Source organism: Hypanus sabinus, chromosome 19 (assembly GCF_030144855.1).
Source record: "Hypanus sabinus isolate sHypSab1 chromosome 19, sHypSab1.hap1, whole genome shotgun sequence".
In the NCBI taxonomy this organism is placed as follows: Eukaryota; Metazoa; Chordata; class Chondrichthyes; order Myliobatiformes; family Dasyatidae; genus Hypanus; species Hypanus sabinus.
In genome coordinates this window covers 38999229-39014902 of record NC_082724.1, presented here as the reverse complement: position 1 = coordinate 39014902, position 15674 = coordinate 38999229, and the positions used below count along the sequence as shown (strand labels likewise).

The 15674-nt window shown below is 38.3% G+C and overlaps 1 protein-coding gene across 1 annotated transcript in view; it reads right to left on the bottom strand.

The window, feature by feature from the left end:
• Positions 1-7056: 7056 nt before the first annotated feature.
• ppp4r2b (protein phosphatase 4, regulatory subunit 2b) overlaps positions 7057-15674 on the bottom strand; it is a 60359-nt gene continuing 51741 nt past the window's right edge. Inside the window, exons 5-9 of the mRNA XM_059944339.1 lie at positions 12772-12809; positions 12598-12678; positions 11278-11418; positions 10431-10678; positions 7057-8890 (exon numbers count right to left, since the gene is read on the bottom strand). Coding sequence (XP_059800322.1) covers positions 8598-8890; positions 10431-10678; positions 11278-11418; positions 12598-12678; positions 12772-12809 — 801 coding nt within the window. The 3' untranslated portion in view covers positions 7057-8597. The remainder of the gene's footprint in view (positions 8891-10430; positions 10679-11277; positions 11419-12597; positions 12679-12771; positions 12810-15674) is intronic.

Genomic DNA, 15674 nt, shown 5'->3' with positions numbered 1-15674 from the left:
ATTCTAGCTGCTCACTCTCCCCCTTAGAATCCTTTGAATTCAATCTGAGACATTTCTGGCCCTGACTCTGGGAGTCTCTTTAACATCCACAAAAATCTCCTGGCTTTTCTGCTAGTTACTGAATCCTCTATTACAACCACTTTCCTTTTCCCTTCCCTCTAAGCCACAGAGCCAGGCTCAGTGCCAGAGACCCGATCACTGGACTTTTCTCCTTAGGTCATCACCATGCCAGAACAGTATTTAAAAGCAGTATTCTTGTAATTGGGGGGGGGGGGGAGGGGGGACTATAGGAGTACTGACAAACACTCAGCTAACTCCCCATTCTTCCGAATGAGATGAAGCTCATCCAGATCCAGCCCCCAACAAGGTCTGTAAGGAGCCGCCTATGAATTTATAGCCTTCATAATTTTATAAACCTAGGTCATTCCTCAGCCTCTTTTGCTTCAGAGAAAACAGTGCCAGCCCATCTAGTCTCCACTTACAACTCAAGCCCCACCAAACTTGAGAATCCATTCTGTACCCTATCTAACTTAATGACATTTTTTCTATAATAGAGCAGCCACTGCACACAACACTCCAGGTGCTGTCTCACCGATATTTTGTACAGCTGCAAAATGACATCCCAAATCTTGACCATATATGGGCTGTTTTGACCTCCCAGTCAACATGTGTCACCACTTTCAGAGAACTATGTAATTGTAAGCCTACATCACTATACTTCCAACACTCCTTAGGGTCCTGGTTTAACTTTGGAAAATGCATACAGTAACTTCACAACTGTCAGTGAAATTTCACCTGCTACTCCTTTCTCACTTTTGCAGTTAACCTAGATTCTGTGACAACCTTCTTCAATATCTACTATAACCAATACCATTGTCATCACAAAACATATTAATCACACCATCTATGTCCTCATCCATTTCATCAATATGTATGACAAGCAAGGGTTCCAACAGTGATCCCTGTAGCACGCCAATGATCAGATCCCCATACTGAAAAACCCTTCACAACCACTGACTTTTCCCAGCAAGCAAATGTTATATCCAATTGGCTAGCTCATTCAGAATCCCATGTGATCTAACTATATAGATCAGAAACCACCTGAAAAAAGTTCACACAACTTCTACCACCTTACTCTTGCCAGTTCTCTTGTCATCTCATCAAAAAGCACAATCAATCTTATAAGATAACGTCCCATGCACAAAGCTATGAGACATTATCCTTAATTAGTCCTTGACTTTCCAAATTCAGAAAAATTCTATCTTGCAGGTTCCCCTTCAGTCAATTATGTAATGCTTACTGACTTGTAGTGCTCTGGCTTGTCCTTGCAGCCCTTGTTAAATAAAAATGCATCAATGACCACCTTCCAGTCTTCTAATAGCTCACCTGTGGCCAACAGAGACAAAAGTATTTTTCCAAGACCATAGCAAATTTTCCCTCGATCCACCACATCTGAGGATATACTTGGTTTTGTCTCCAAGGAGTTATCCATCTTTATGCACTTAAAGACCACCAACTTGTCACTGTTTCAGGACATCACTGCTATCTTCCTTGAACTCACTACACTTCACAGCAAATACGTAAGTATTCATATAAGATTTCATCTCACTCTTGTGGCTCTACACAGACAACCACATTGATCCTAAAGAGAACCTATTCTCTCTCTAGTTACTGATTTGCTCTTAATAATTTCCAAGTTTATATTATACCTAATGAAAATCATTCCATTTTTCTTTGCACCATTATGACTAATGCATGTTTTGTCCATTCAAAGCCTTCCATAATTTTGAAACTCTTCTGTAATGCTTCTCTATTTAAGTTAGTCTATTATCACAAAGAATATCTTTGCTACTATTCTCCTCCAAATTAGTCATCCCACTGAAAACCCATTTTTTCATTTTTGCTCTCATCCATTTAAAAATCTTATTTTCATAGAGTTGTGATCCATTTGAGATATTGCAGAACTTCTGAGAAAGCTTTAAGTTTACAGTGATCAGACCCAAACAGATGTTCATATGCTACATTGTAGGCTGACTGCTTCATTTCAGCTGTGATATCGACTCTCCACTTCAGAACTCTTCAACCTCTGTACATTGAATGAATACCAAAACCTCTCAAGAGCCCCTCCTACCAGTGTTCCTCCAATTTTTACTTTACTTATATAGTACAAATATAAGAAAGTATAACATTCCACATTAGTATGTTTTAATATTCTATTTTCTGACTACAAACTAGTCAACTGAAAGGCATCAGATTTATTGACTTTCTTTTATGTTTCAAATAAATTCCTGTTATGCCAAAATAGGGCAAGCATGTATACAAGTCCTTCAGCCCAAATTGTCCATACTAATCAAAATGACCATTGAAGCTCCCTACATTTGTCCATGGTTCACCCATATCCCTTTTAACCTTTCCTACCCACATACCTGTCCAAATGTCTTAAATATTTGGATTGTACCCGCCTCAACTACCACCTCTGACAGCTCAGTTCATGAACACACCACATGCATGAAAAAGTATTTTCTCCAGGTCCTTTATAAAAAAAACTCACCCTCTCACTTTAAACTTTTGCGCTCTACTTTAGATACCCTTTCCCTAGGAGAATAACTATGCATTCACCCTATCCATGCCTCTCAAGATTTTATACACCTCGTTTATTCCTTGAAACATAGACTGAGGGGAGATGTAAAGTCCTAGCTTGTCCAACCTCTAACTCAGCCTTACATCTTTTTTCACTCTTGCCTCCTTAAATGGCATCTTCCTAGAGCAGGAGGACCAAAATGACACACAATGCTCCAGGTGTGGCCTCACTAACACATTGTACAACTGCAACATACCAACGCCTACTCTCAATGCTTGACTGAAGGCCAGCATGAAAACATGTATACCCTGTGACAAGATTTTCAGATTACTTTGTACCTGTACTCCTATGTCACTGTTCCACAACACTCCTCTGGGCCGTGTCATTCACTATGGAAGTCATATGCTGGTCTGACTTCCCCAAGTGCAACATCACACTTATCTGGATTGAATGCCATTTGCTGTTCCTCAGCCCTCTACCAAGCTGATCAAGATTCTACTAACTTTTAATATAAATAATAGACAACAACGGGCCCAGCACCAACTTGAGGCACACCACTGTTTTTCACTCCAGAGGCCTGTGACCAATCTTCCAGGATAAGCCTTTGTTTCCTACCATCAATCCAAATATATAGCCACTTAGCTTGCTCTAGCTGGATCCCATGCAACCTAAGCTAGCTCTGGATCCCAGCACGAAAGGTGTACCTGGCAGTACAGCCTCTGTTCAGCAATGAAGTACTTTGCTGAGGTATTTGCTTGACTGGCTAATATTTCAGTATATGAAGATGATCACAGCAAACATGTCAACATATGTAAAATGCATTCATGTGGCAATGAGGAATCTGGGTAAACTTCAGCTATCTACAAATGGACCCACACCAGTGATTACACACAAAAATGAGGAAAGAATGTCACTGTGCTAGCCATTAAAACATCAACATTTTTGTTCCAGTTAATAAAACTCAATCCCCAATTAAAGTTAGATGATCAGGTCACTTCTCAGATTTAAAGGTGGTTATTTTCCAAATCAACCGTAAACAAAAATAGGCAATAACCTGGAAAACTCAAATTAATAAATTTGACTGCAATTGAGGCAAGCCATGAAAAATTTATTCTTACAATACCAGTACTCCATCCATTGCAGTGAACATGCACACCCTACATTTGTGCACGATATTCCAGCCATAAGATGCAGTACAGCAACTTTTGACAGGCTTATGTCACACTTCCCAAATCTGCTACCTTGAAAGACAAGGAGAGCAGAGGAAAATTCGCCCTCCAAGTCTTATACCACACTGACTTGGATCTATTGTCTCCCCATTATTGCTGGATGAGAACCTAGAACTCCACCACTAAAGGCACTGTGATAAACCTGAGGTGGTTCAGGGCAACAGCTCACCTCAACTTTCTATGGGAATAACTTGTGTTAATGAAGTCCATCCCTTGCAATAGCTTAAAAACAAACCTGGAATTTTTTTAAAAGGCATATAAGGGCAATGTTATCATAGTACTGGGGTTTTTCAATACACAGGTAGACTGGGAAAATCAGGGTGGTGCTTCATCCCAAAATAGGAAATTCGTAGAATGCCTACAAGATGGTTTACTAAGGCAGCTTGTGGTTGCGCCTACTAGGAGAATGGCAAGTCTGTAATGGGTGTTGAGCAATAAACCAGATAAAGGAATCCTTAAGTGGTGATAATAGGATAGAATTTGCCCAGCGATTTGAGAGAAACTAGTCAGATGTATCAGTATTACAATGGAGTAAAGGGAATATCAGAGATATGAGGGGGGAGCTGGACAAAGCTGATTGGAAAGGGAAACTAGCAGGGATGACAGATCAGGAATGGCTGGAGTTTCTGGTGGGAAATTCAGAAGGTGCAGGAAGTATTGTAAAGGGAGGTTGAGGCAACTATGGCTGACAAAGGAAGTCAAAGGCAGCACAAAATCAAAAGAGCACATATGATATAGCAAAGCAGTGGGAGGTTAGAAGATTGGGAAGCTTTAAAAAAAAGGGAACTGAAAAAAAAGCCACAAGAAAAGCTGAAATCAGAAGGCAAGCAAGTCAAAAATATCAAATAACTGAGAGTATTTTCAGATAACTAAAGAGTGAAAGAGAAGTGAGACTGGTTATTGGACCACTGGAAGTGACACTGGAGAGGATGTAATGAGGGGACAGATAACTGGCAGATCTCAACTATTTTGCACGATTCTTCACTGCGTAAGTTACTAACCGTATACCTGAAATTCAAGTGTCAGGGACAAAAGTGAATGCAGTTAATATTACTAAGCGGGTGGTGTTTGGGAAGCTGAAAGGTAGATAAGTCACCTGGACTAGATGGACTACACCTCAGGTTTCTGAAAGTGGTGGGTGACAAGAATGTGCAAACATTAATGATCTTTCAAGAATGATTAGATTTTTGAATGGTTCAAGAGACTGGAAAATTGCAAATGTCACTCCAATCTTTCTGAAGGGAGAGAGACAGAAGTAAGTACACTTTCAGCCAGTTAGTTTGACTTCAGTGGTTGGGAAGATATTGGAGTACATAATTAAGTATGAGGTTTCAGGGTACTGGGAGGTGCATGTATAAAAGTAGGCCAAAGTCAGTATAGTTTCTTTAAGAGAATAACAAGCAGGATAGACAAAGAAGAGTCAGTGGATGTTGTTTATTTGGATTTTCAGAAGAGTTTGAAAAGGTGCCACACACAAGGCTGCTTAACTAGATAAGAGCCTATGGCATTACAGGAAAGATACTAGCATGGATGGAAGATTGGCAAGAAACAAAGAAATGTAATAAAGGACCCTATTCCGGTTGGCTGCCAGTGAAAAGTGGTGTTCCACAGGGGTCGGGATGGGGATCACTTCTTTTCATGTTATATGTCAACAATTTGGATGATGGAATTAATGGCTTTGCAGCCAAGATTAAAGACAGTACAAAGATAGGTGGAAGAGCCAGCAGTGCTGAGGAAGCAGGGAGTCTGCAGAAGGACCTAGGTTAGGAGAATGGGCAAATTTAGAAGATGGTATACAGTATGTGGTCATGCACATTGGTAGGATTAAAGGTACTGACTATTTTTTGAATGGGAAGAAATTACAAAGGTAAGACTTGGGAGTCATTGTGCAGGATTCCCTGAAGGTTAAATTACAGGTTGAGTTGGTGGTTTTAAAAAAAGGGAAGTGGTACGTTAGCATTCATTTCAGGGACTATAAGAGCAAGGATAGAATGATGAGGATTCAAAAGGCATCAGTCAGACTGTACTTGGAGTGTTGAGAGTTTTAGCTCTCTTATTAAGAAATTACGTGCTGACATTGGAGAGGGTACAAAGCACGTTCAGGACAATGATTCCAGGAATGGAAGATCAACATAAAGGGAGGGTTTGATGGGCCTGGGCCCATACTCACTTAAGTTTAGAAGAATGGGGTGGGGGGGGGGGGGGGTTGGGGGAAAATTGCATTGAAATCTATGAAATATTGAAAGACCTAAACATAGTGGATATGGAGACGATGGCTTCTCATAGTGGATGAGTCGAGACAGGAAGGCAGCCTCTGAAGAAACTTCTTTAGCCAGCAGGTGGTGAATCTATGGAATTCATTACATAGGCAGCTGTAGAGGCCAGCTCACTGAGCATATTTTAAGTATAGGTTGATAGGTTCTTGTTTAGTTAGGCTATCAAAGGTTTTGGAGAGAAGGCAGGAGAATGGGGTTGAGAGGGGTAATAAATCAACCATGAAGGAATGGCGGAGTAGACTTGATAGCCTCGATAATTCTGCTCCTGTCTTATGGCCTTATGATTAAAATATCAAAGTTAACTGGTAACCAGAGTTTTGACTGTTCAGCAACAGTGGATGTCAAGTTTGTGGATAAAGCAAAGAATAAATGCAAGACACCCCTGAGCTGTTTAAACTGTATCAGATGCACTGCTGAAAGCAAACTCTTCATAGTTTTAAAAGGGATAATTCACTGGAACTATGAAAGAAAAACTAGACAGATGAGAAGGTGGCAATGGATTTCTGTGAAAAGCATGACTGCATTACCACATGAAATAAAACTTAATTAAAATTGCATTACCATTATAGTTTAAATGGTATATTCTAGAATCTTCTCAAATATTACTAATCAATTTTACTATTTCTAGGTGTTGAGTATGTTCTACAATAACAAGATGAAATGAAATGGGTGAGAGGAAGAGGTCAAATCTAAACTTAATTTCTATCCATACAATTGAGTTCTTAGCTTGCAAATTTGACAAACTCATTAATCCCATTTTCTTATTTATTCAACTTATTGAGAAGTTGGTCAGCTCAAGTATTACTAAGACAACCCAAGTTATGGTTAGGCTGGTGTGTTAAAAAAATACCCTAGTCCTTCACCAAGGCAGAAATGTGCACAAAAATCAACCTGTTTTTCTGTACTTTTAAAGCTCTCCCAGTGATACTAAGATCAAGATTAAAATTCAAAAACATTTTTGCTGATCAGATTGGTAAAAAACTTGTGAAACTATTGTTTAATTAGCAACTTAAGATGCATATCCTTTGCAACCACAGCACTGAAGAGAAACAATGTTACAGCGCTTATGCATCCTGTAAAATTTTACATACCACTTAGGATGAAGACTGTTAATTCTCTCATAAGAAAATTAATTTAAGATCCCACAAAACTATATCTTTAGAATATTCACTTTAACAAGTGCAAAATACTACATTCACAGGAAAAGACAAAACTGCCAATCTTGTCGATTGCCAGTTACGTGCAGTCATTATGGTCTCTGGTAAACCTGTGCAAATTTTATCAACGGGAACTGGAGTGTATCTCCAGATTGTGTCCAGATATAACATTTATTGCTTTATATGAATACTGTATTGAAAGCCATAGCATTCAGTTTACACACAAATTATACAATTATATAACGTGTCACAAAGGCAGTGAACAATTACAATCTACAAAATCTACTTACAGAAATTTAAAAATTCTAAATATCAAAAAGTACAGTTGCCAGAAACAAGTACAAACTTGACAGCCAGTAATTGTGAAAGTTAGTTGAAGGATTTTGAATATACAAGCTGGAAATCAGAAAACATCACAAGTACAGGTTATCGTTTGTGCTTTGAGTTCTCATCTCCAAAGAGGTACAATCACTGGCTGTCAATATGTAGTAGCATGTTCAAAAATATCTTTCACTTCAAAATTTTGTACAAATCATGGTGGTTCAATGCACCTCCTAAAATTGTATTACCAGTATACAAGATCTGGCACAATACCAAATTAACAGGTTAATTGCTGTAGCTCTTCAATGCAGTCAGTGGTATAAGTGTAACATTGCTGCCTGCATGCTACAAGTATTTTAACTGAAATGATCGTAGTCAAATATTCACAATGTTCTAACCACTGAGCATAAATTGAGCAACTACTTCCCACCTTTTGCAGCTTGAACAGTGAATAAAAAAGCATTTATTTTGCAACCAAAACAAAATGATCTTGAAACAACTCTGAAGCTTTTGTTTCACATTTATGTGAACCACATACTCCCTTTTTGATTAATCAATCCCATCAATGCAGGATCAGAAGTAAAATGATGTATAATTTAGTTTTTCCTGGAATGTGTTGTAACCTTCGGTTTCAGCAGTGTTTTAAGAATATGTATTAAAAGTTGAAACAATGACTATATAATTAAATTTTGAAAGTTTAAAAAAACTAACAAAAATTATGGTAAATGGCCTAGTCCAATTAACTGCAAAACAAATTGACAATTTATACTTCTACTTTCCAGTTAAGAACTTCCTCTAAATAAAAATCTATTCTTAACCCACTGATTTGACCAAACAAAACAAAAAATGATGGGAGCAGTAGATGAGATATAAAGAAGCTGGTTTCACAGTTCTCATCTAGCACAGCTCTTCCTGGGATCAGCCAAGGTTTATCCCTCCTCGTCTGCAAAACAAAGGTCCACTTTATTACATAAAATTTATACAGTGTAAAATCAACACCTCATGGAAAATACAGCACAGATAATCTCTATTCTTAGTCCTGTTCCATTGGTTCTTCTGTAACATCCGCACTGTTCTCCATTGGGCTCTCAGAAGGCATTTCTGGAGTTTCCGGTGGAGTATCTGGTTTTCCTGCAGTGCTGCAGTCCACACTGTTACTAACAGTTTCAGTATTTTCACTGATTTCACTTCCTTTGTAAGTTAATGTCTTGGTTAGGTCTGATTGGTCCATTTGATTTTCATCTGAAGTCTTGATATTTTTAAATGAACCATCAACTTTCTCTTGATCAGATTCAAGCAAGGCTTTCGCTTTTGCACTTGAAGGTTCTGTAGGTATACAAAATATTGTCAGAAGTCACTTCACTAGTGCTATATGCAGTGAATGCATTTATAGATAATATTGCTCAATTGATAATATACTGATCTCAGAAAAACATTCATAAGCTCAACGGATGATGGAAAGAATATAGTCATACTTTAAGTAGCACTGTATAAGCACATACAAAAATGCTGAAAAAAATACAGGAAATCACAAGAATACAGAGGACAGAAGAAATCCATTTTATCCTCTCCCAATAAGATTAATGAACAATTCAGTGGGAAGAAATGTTCAGGCTTGATGGTGCTGGTGACTGCGTTGGCCAGCGAGCTATCCAACTGTATTTGGCTCACAGCCCTCCATACATCTCCGAGCTCATCCAGATGGCTTTTAAATGTTGCTAAAATGTCCACCTCAACCACTATTTCTGGCAGCTCAGTCCAAATAGGCACCACCCTTTGCATGAACAATTTGCTCCAGATGTTTTGCTTCTTTTCTGAAACCTATGTTCTGTTTTTAAATATTCTTTCACCTTAGCTATTAGCTCCTCATGATCATGTGAAATATCATGCCATCCACACAATCTCCTACATCGCAGAGAATAAAGTCCTAGTCTATGTAACCTTCTCTTGGAACTCAAGCCCACAAGACTAGGCAAAATCCCAGTAAATCTTTTCCACGTTTCAATTAATAACATCTTTAAGAGGCTGATAAAAACTGTGCACAATACTCAAAAATGTCTTGTATAACTGCAACAACACTTCTTAAATCCTATGCTCAATGTCCTGATTCAAAGCCATCGTTCTAAACGCCTCCCTTCACCATCTGCCATATCAGTTTCAGCAAACTAAGTACTTACACTCCTAGATCCCTCAGTTTCACAACATTCCCCAGGCCCTACTATGAATTGATCTCCCAAAATGCAATACCTCACATTGATCTGGATTGAAAGTCATTTGCCAGTCCTCAGCCCACATTCCTTAGCTCATCAAAATAGCTTCTAATTTTTCATTATCTTCTAAACCAAGCCCACCAACACTCATTTAGTAATATCCATAAAATTATTAACCATGCCTTGTACACTTACATGCAGATTTTATATAAATTAAAATAAAATCTCAGCGCTGACTTCTGTGGCACACTACTGCACACAGGCTTCCAGTCCCAGAAAGAACCCCTGATCATCACCCTCCACTTTCAATCCACATCCACAACTCTCCCCGGATCCCATGAGATCTAACCTTAAGACTAGCCTGTCATAAAGGGCGTTGCCAAAGGTCTTGCTAAAGCATATCCCTGAGATGCAAAGTTGTAAAAACAATTCTTCAGCAAAATACAGCTGATTTGATTCAAACATTATTGTGCAGCAAGATTTATTCCAAGAGTTCAATATGCGTTTAAGAAATGATCCTAGTTTTGCGTATTGCAACTAGCATGTAAAGACGGGAATAACACCAGACTCATTAACAGTTTATTTTAATAACATTGCAGAATGTGCTTTTTAAAAGGGTGTTTCTGCTGACCAGTAATATTTGAGGTATACAGTACCATTTTTATCTACATTAGCTGGATCAGTCCATTCACTGGCATCTTTGGCTTCTTCCTGTTTTCTCGTTTTCTCACTTTCTTCGGGCATTTCTGAAGAACCCTCAGAATGTATGGACTCATCTCCCTCATTTTCCTTGTCAAATTTCAGTCGTTTCACTTCAGGAGCCTCAGCTTCCATTGTATCCTCCAAGTGTTTATTTTTTGAACAGCTACTCTGCATGTCTTCTCCATGGGATGTGGGGGAATCACTGTTCAAATATAAAAACATATTCAAAGGATTCAAAGTACATATATTGTCAATGTATGCAGTATTCAACCCTGAGATTCATCCTCTCCACAGACAACTATGAAGCAAAGAAAACCATGGAACCCGTTCAAAGAAAAACATCAACCCCCCCCCACCCCCACACAAAAAAAATCATGTAAGCGGCAACAAGAACATCTACAACACTCCCCACCCCCAACAAGCAGCAACAAGAATGAGCTAAAACACAGAATATATTTTTTTAAAAAAAACGAAACCAAAGTCCATATTGAGTTCAGCTCAGTGTTCAATATCTGCAGGCCACACCAATTCAAGGATGCCCAAAACAGCAATTTCTTCCTCTCACCCCCTCAAGATTATACTCAAAACCCACTTTCATCAAGCTTTTGACCAGATGTGTTGCTCGATTACATGATAAAGTATCTAAGGAATGATTACTGTGTTATAATGCTCGATAACAAAACCAACTTCTGTTTACAGCAAAAATTTATGTTGGTGAGCATGATATAAACTTTGAAAATGACAGTTCCCTTGGTTTTTTTTAAACAAATATTAACAAATCTATTAACTTAGAAAATATACCTATGAGATTTGTCTTCTGTTTGTTGCACATTTAATTCCCTGTCAGAACTGTTCAGCAAACCGTTTGTTGTTAAAGAACTTGATAACGAAACTTTTGATCGGCCCAGGGGTCTTGGGGTGCCAGGACCATTGATATTAGATCTGAAAGCAAGATAAGTACTTCAGTAAGCACAAACAACTGCAAGGATTCAATCAGTCAAAATGATTTCCGAACAGGAATCAAAAGTTAAACATATGTACTAAATTTAATTTCATTTTGATAATGCCTCTAAGCACATTTTCCCATAAAGCTAATGTTTTGCATTCAGTAATGGACAAAATTAACACATTTATGGCAATCTACTATGTGCACTGCCTCAATACATCATATAGCTATGCCTCATAGCTCAGAGCAATATATAATCTCATAGCTATGTTACCACCAGAGGGCTCCATAGTTTGATTCCTTTTAACTGAAGTTATTCACAATTTCAAACAAATGATGTCCTTTGGTTTAAAGCCAATTTAGCTGTCAAAAGAAAATTAAAGTCCACTGAATTTTTTGGGTCGGGACAGTGGTTAGCATGCTGAGTTTATTTTCAGGCCTCAAAGCAATAGGAAATTTATTTCTTAGAACTTGGAAAGTGATCACTGGAACCAAGAATTAAGATCTTTATTCAAGGCCTTGTTTGATGTTAATATTTTTTTTTATTTAATATTTTTTTATTTATCTAATAAACAAAGCTGCCCAATTACTACACTCATGCGACCAATTAACCTACCAATGCATACATCTTTGGAGTGTGGGAGGAAACTAACACACAAAGAAAGCCCACACTGTCAGGGGGAGAACGTACAAGGTCAGCGGCAGGAATCGAACCCATGACGCTGGAGCTGTAATAGCATTACCGAAAACTGCTATATTACCGTGCTACTCTGCTTCTAATGCAAACAAGCATTTGAATGTAATGAAACCAGCAACTGTACACAAATCTAATCAACACCTGTAATTCTACAGTGACTGCTATGAAATCTCACCCACCCTGCACTTTAAGATAAATTCCTCACCAGGTTATGGCAGGATTCCATTCCCATGAACTGTTTGGAACCACACAGTTCAAAGTCAGAAATACAGCCATGAACTAAATTCCCAGGTGGCAGAAGATGCCTGCAGACCCACAGTCAACGACAAACCCATACCACTGGTCTCCCAAAGGCTTGTTCCTATGTACACAAGTTTGTGTTTGTACACTGGGGAGGCCCTATATTCACATTTGCTTTTATCATTGTAAAAGACAGTCATACATAAATAAGTTTCACAAAATAAAGACTGTGGCTCACCTATCTGTATAAGCAGTATGGCTTCCTGACAGCATGATGCCATTCACTCGATTCAAACTATTTGAGCCAAAGTTGTACTTCCTAAGAAAGTCAGGGAGAATTCAAATCTTTATCGCATTAAGCAATTCTTGGAATAAAATCTTTGAACAGTAAAATGTTTTTAAATTTACTTACTCTGTTGAAGGATACACACAGCTGACAACCATAACGTTCTGTAATTTACAAATTAAAAGTGTGAGAGATTAAGGACAACTTTCTGCACTTAAAATCTTGCTAATATTATGTGGTACATTCACCGCAAACATTTCAAACCAAATGTATCTGCACAATTGCAACAGATGGAGTTCAATCTGGTACATGTGATGCCACCCACACAGAATCTGAGAAAGATGGATTGGAAGCAATAGAGGGAAGAGGTTTGGATCCCTGTATACACAATTAAAGCTACTACACAGGTATGAATTCAAAATCAATAGGAAGTAATTCTTCAATATTACAATAGTTACAATATTAACAGAATTAGATTTCACACACACAGACAAAAGATACAATGGCTTTGGTAAGGGTACTTAAGACTTTAATTTCCTGATATCAGGACTTCAAGAGTAAGAGAGCTCAGAACAAAGCAGCCTTGAAGTCCATGAAATTTGAAAATCACAGCATAGAGCAAAGAAAGAAAATGAATCGGTGAGCAGAAATCCTAAATTGGGGTATAACCTCATTGGTCACGAACAATATTCACAAAACTCCCCAGTCAATATGCCAAAACCTTTGGAAATGGGATCAGTTGAAAGTAGCATAATTTTGATTGCTAAAAGTAAGCAAACAGGTGCTGAGGTGCTGATGAGTCATGTTCCAACCACATAGCAGAGCTAGGACAGCTTGACTTCATGAATGACCCATTTCTGTTTTTGAATTCCTAAATACAGTGGCATGCAAAAGTTTGGGCATCCCAGTCAAAATTTCTATCACTGTGAATAGCTAAGTGAGTAAAAGATGACCTGATTTCCAAAAGGCATAAAGTTAAAGATAACACATTTCTTTAATATTTTAAGCAAAATTACTTTATTTCCATCTTTTACAGTTCCAAAATAACAAAAAAGGAAAAGGGCCCGAAGCAAAAGTTTGGGCACCCTGCATGGTCAGGACTTAGTAACACCCCCTTTGGCAAATATCACAGCTTGTAGATGCTTTCTGTAGCCAGCTAAGAGTCTTTCAATTCTTGTTTGGGGAACTTTCGCCCATTCTTCCTTACAAAAGGCTTCTTGTTCTGTGAGATTCTTGGGCCGTCTTGTATGCACTGCTCTTTTGAGGTCTATCCACAGATTTTTGATGATGTCTAAGTCGGGGGACAGTGAGGGCCATGGCAAAACCTTCAGCTTGTGCCTCTTGAGGTAGTCCATTGTGGATTTTGAGGTGTGTTTAGGATTATTATCCTGTTATGTAGAAGCCATCCTCTTTTCACCTTCAGCTTTTTTTTTTACAGATGGTGTGATGTTTGCTTCCAGAATTTGCTGATATTTAAATTGAATTCGTTCTTCCCTCTACCAGTGAAATGTTCCCAATGTCACTGGCTGCAACACAAGCCCAAAGCATGATTGATCCACCCCCATGCTTAACAGTTGCAGAGGTGTTTGTTTCTTGAAATTCCGCACCCTTTTTTCTCCAAACATACATTTCCTCATTGCGGCCAAAAAGTTCTTTTTAACTTCATCAGTCCACAGGACTTGTTTCCAAATGCATCAGGCTTGTTTAGATGTTCCTTTGCAAACTTCTGACGCTGAATTTTGTGGTGACGATACAGGAAAAGTTTTCTTCTGATGACTCTTCCATGAAGGTCATATTTGTGCAGGTGTCACTGCACAGTAGAAAAGTGCACCACCACTCCAGAATCTGCTAAATCATCCTGAAGGTTTTTTTGCAGTCAAACGGGGGCTTTGATTTGCCTTTCTAGCAATCCTATGAGCAGTTCTCTTGGAAAGTTTCCTTGGTCTTCCAGACCTCAACCTGACCTTCACCATTCCTATTAACTGTCATTTCTTAATTACATTACAAACTGAGGAAACGTCTACCTGAAAACATTTTGCTATCTTCATATAGCCTTCTCCTGCTTTGTGGGCATCATTTATTTTAATTGTCAGAGTACTAGGCAGCTGCTTAGAGGAGCCCATGGCTGCTGATTGTTGGGACAAGGTTTGAGTCAGGGTATTTATAAAGCTTTGAAATTTGCATCACCTGGCCTTTTCTAATGATGACTGTGAACAAGCCATAGCCCCAACAAGCTAATTAAGGTCTGGGACCTTGGTAAAAGTTATGAGAGCTCAAATCTCTTGGGGTGCCCAAACTTTCGTATGGTGCTCCTTTCCTTTTTCTCACTCTAAAATTGTACAAAACAAAAATAATACACTATTCTTGCTTAAAATGTTGAAAAGAATGTTTTATCTTCAACTTTATGATTTTTGGAGATCAGTTCATCTTCCATTCACTTAACTATTCACAGTAACAGAAATTTTGACCGGGGTGCCCAAACTTTTGCATGCCACTGTATACGTACAAAGCCTATTTTCTAGCATGAGGCAACTTTTATTTAAACAAAAAGCAATTATTATCTTGTATTCATTTTTTTCTGCTTGGATGCTTCCTTAACCTTTTGGCAATAGGCCATCCTTCCAATAAACAGGAAACAGGTTACATGTGCACAAGCAAGCTGGGATTCATTCATTAAAATAATAATTATGCTCCAAAACTGCCTTGACCACAACTCAATTTGCAGCTGTAAAAACCCCTGCATAAAGCTGTTTTTTCCCCAAAAACATGTACATTCTTTTGAAATGTACTGTTTATATTAAATGATAAATCATTCAACTTACATTCATCCATACATCAACATTTGAATTTTTTTTTACAAACAGAAGTGAAAAATGTGTCATAAACTACTTTTGCTTACAAAATGGTAGTGTTGAACCCTGATCAATTAGCCGATGTATATGATGAACTTTAGGTTTTGGTTTTCAGAACCATGTGGCGGATGAAATATTTTAGAATTTTTCATAGCCTGGGAGCCAAGGGCAATTGAG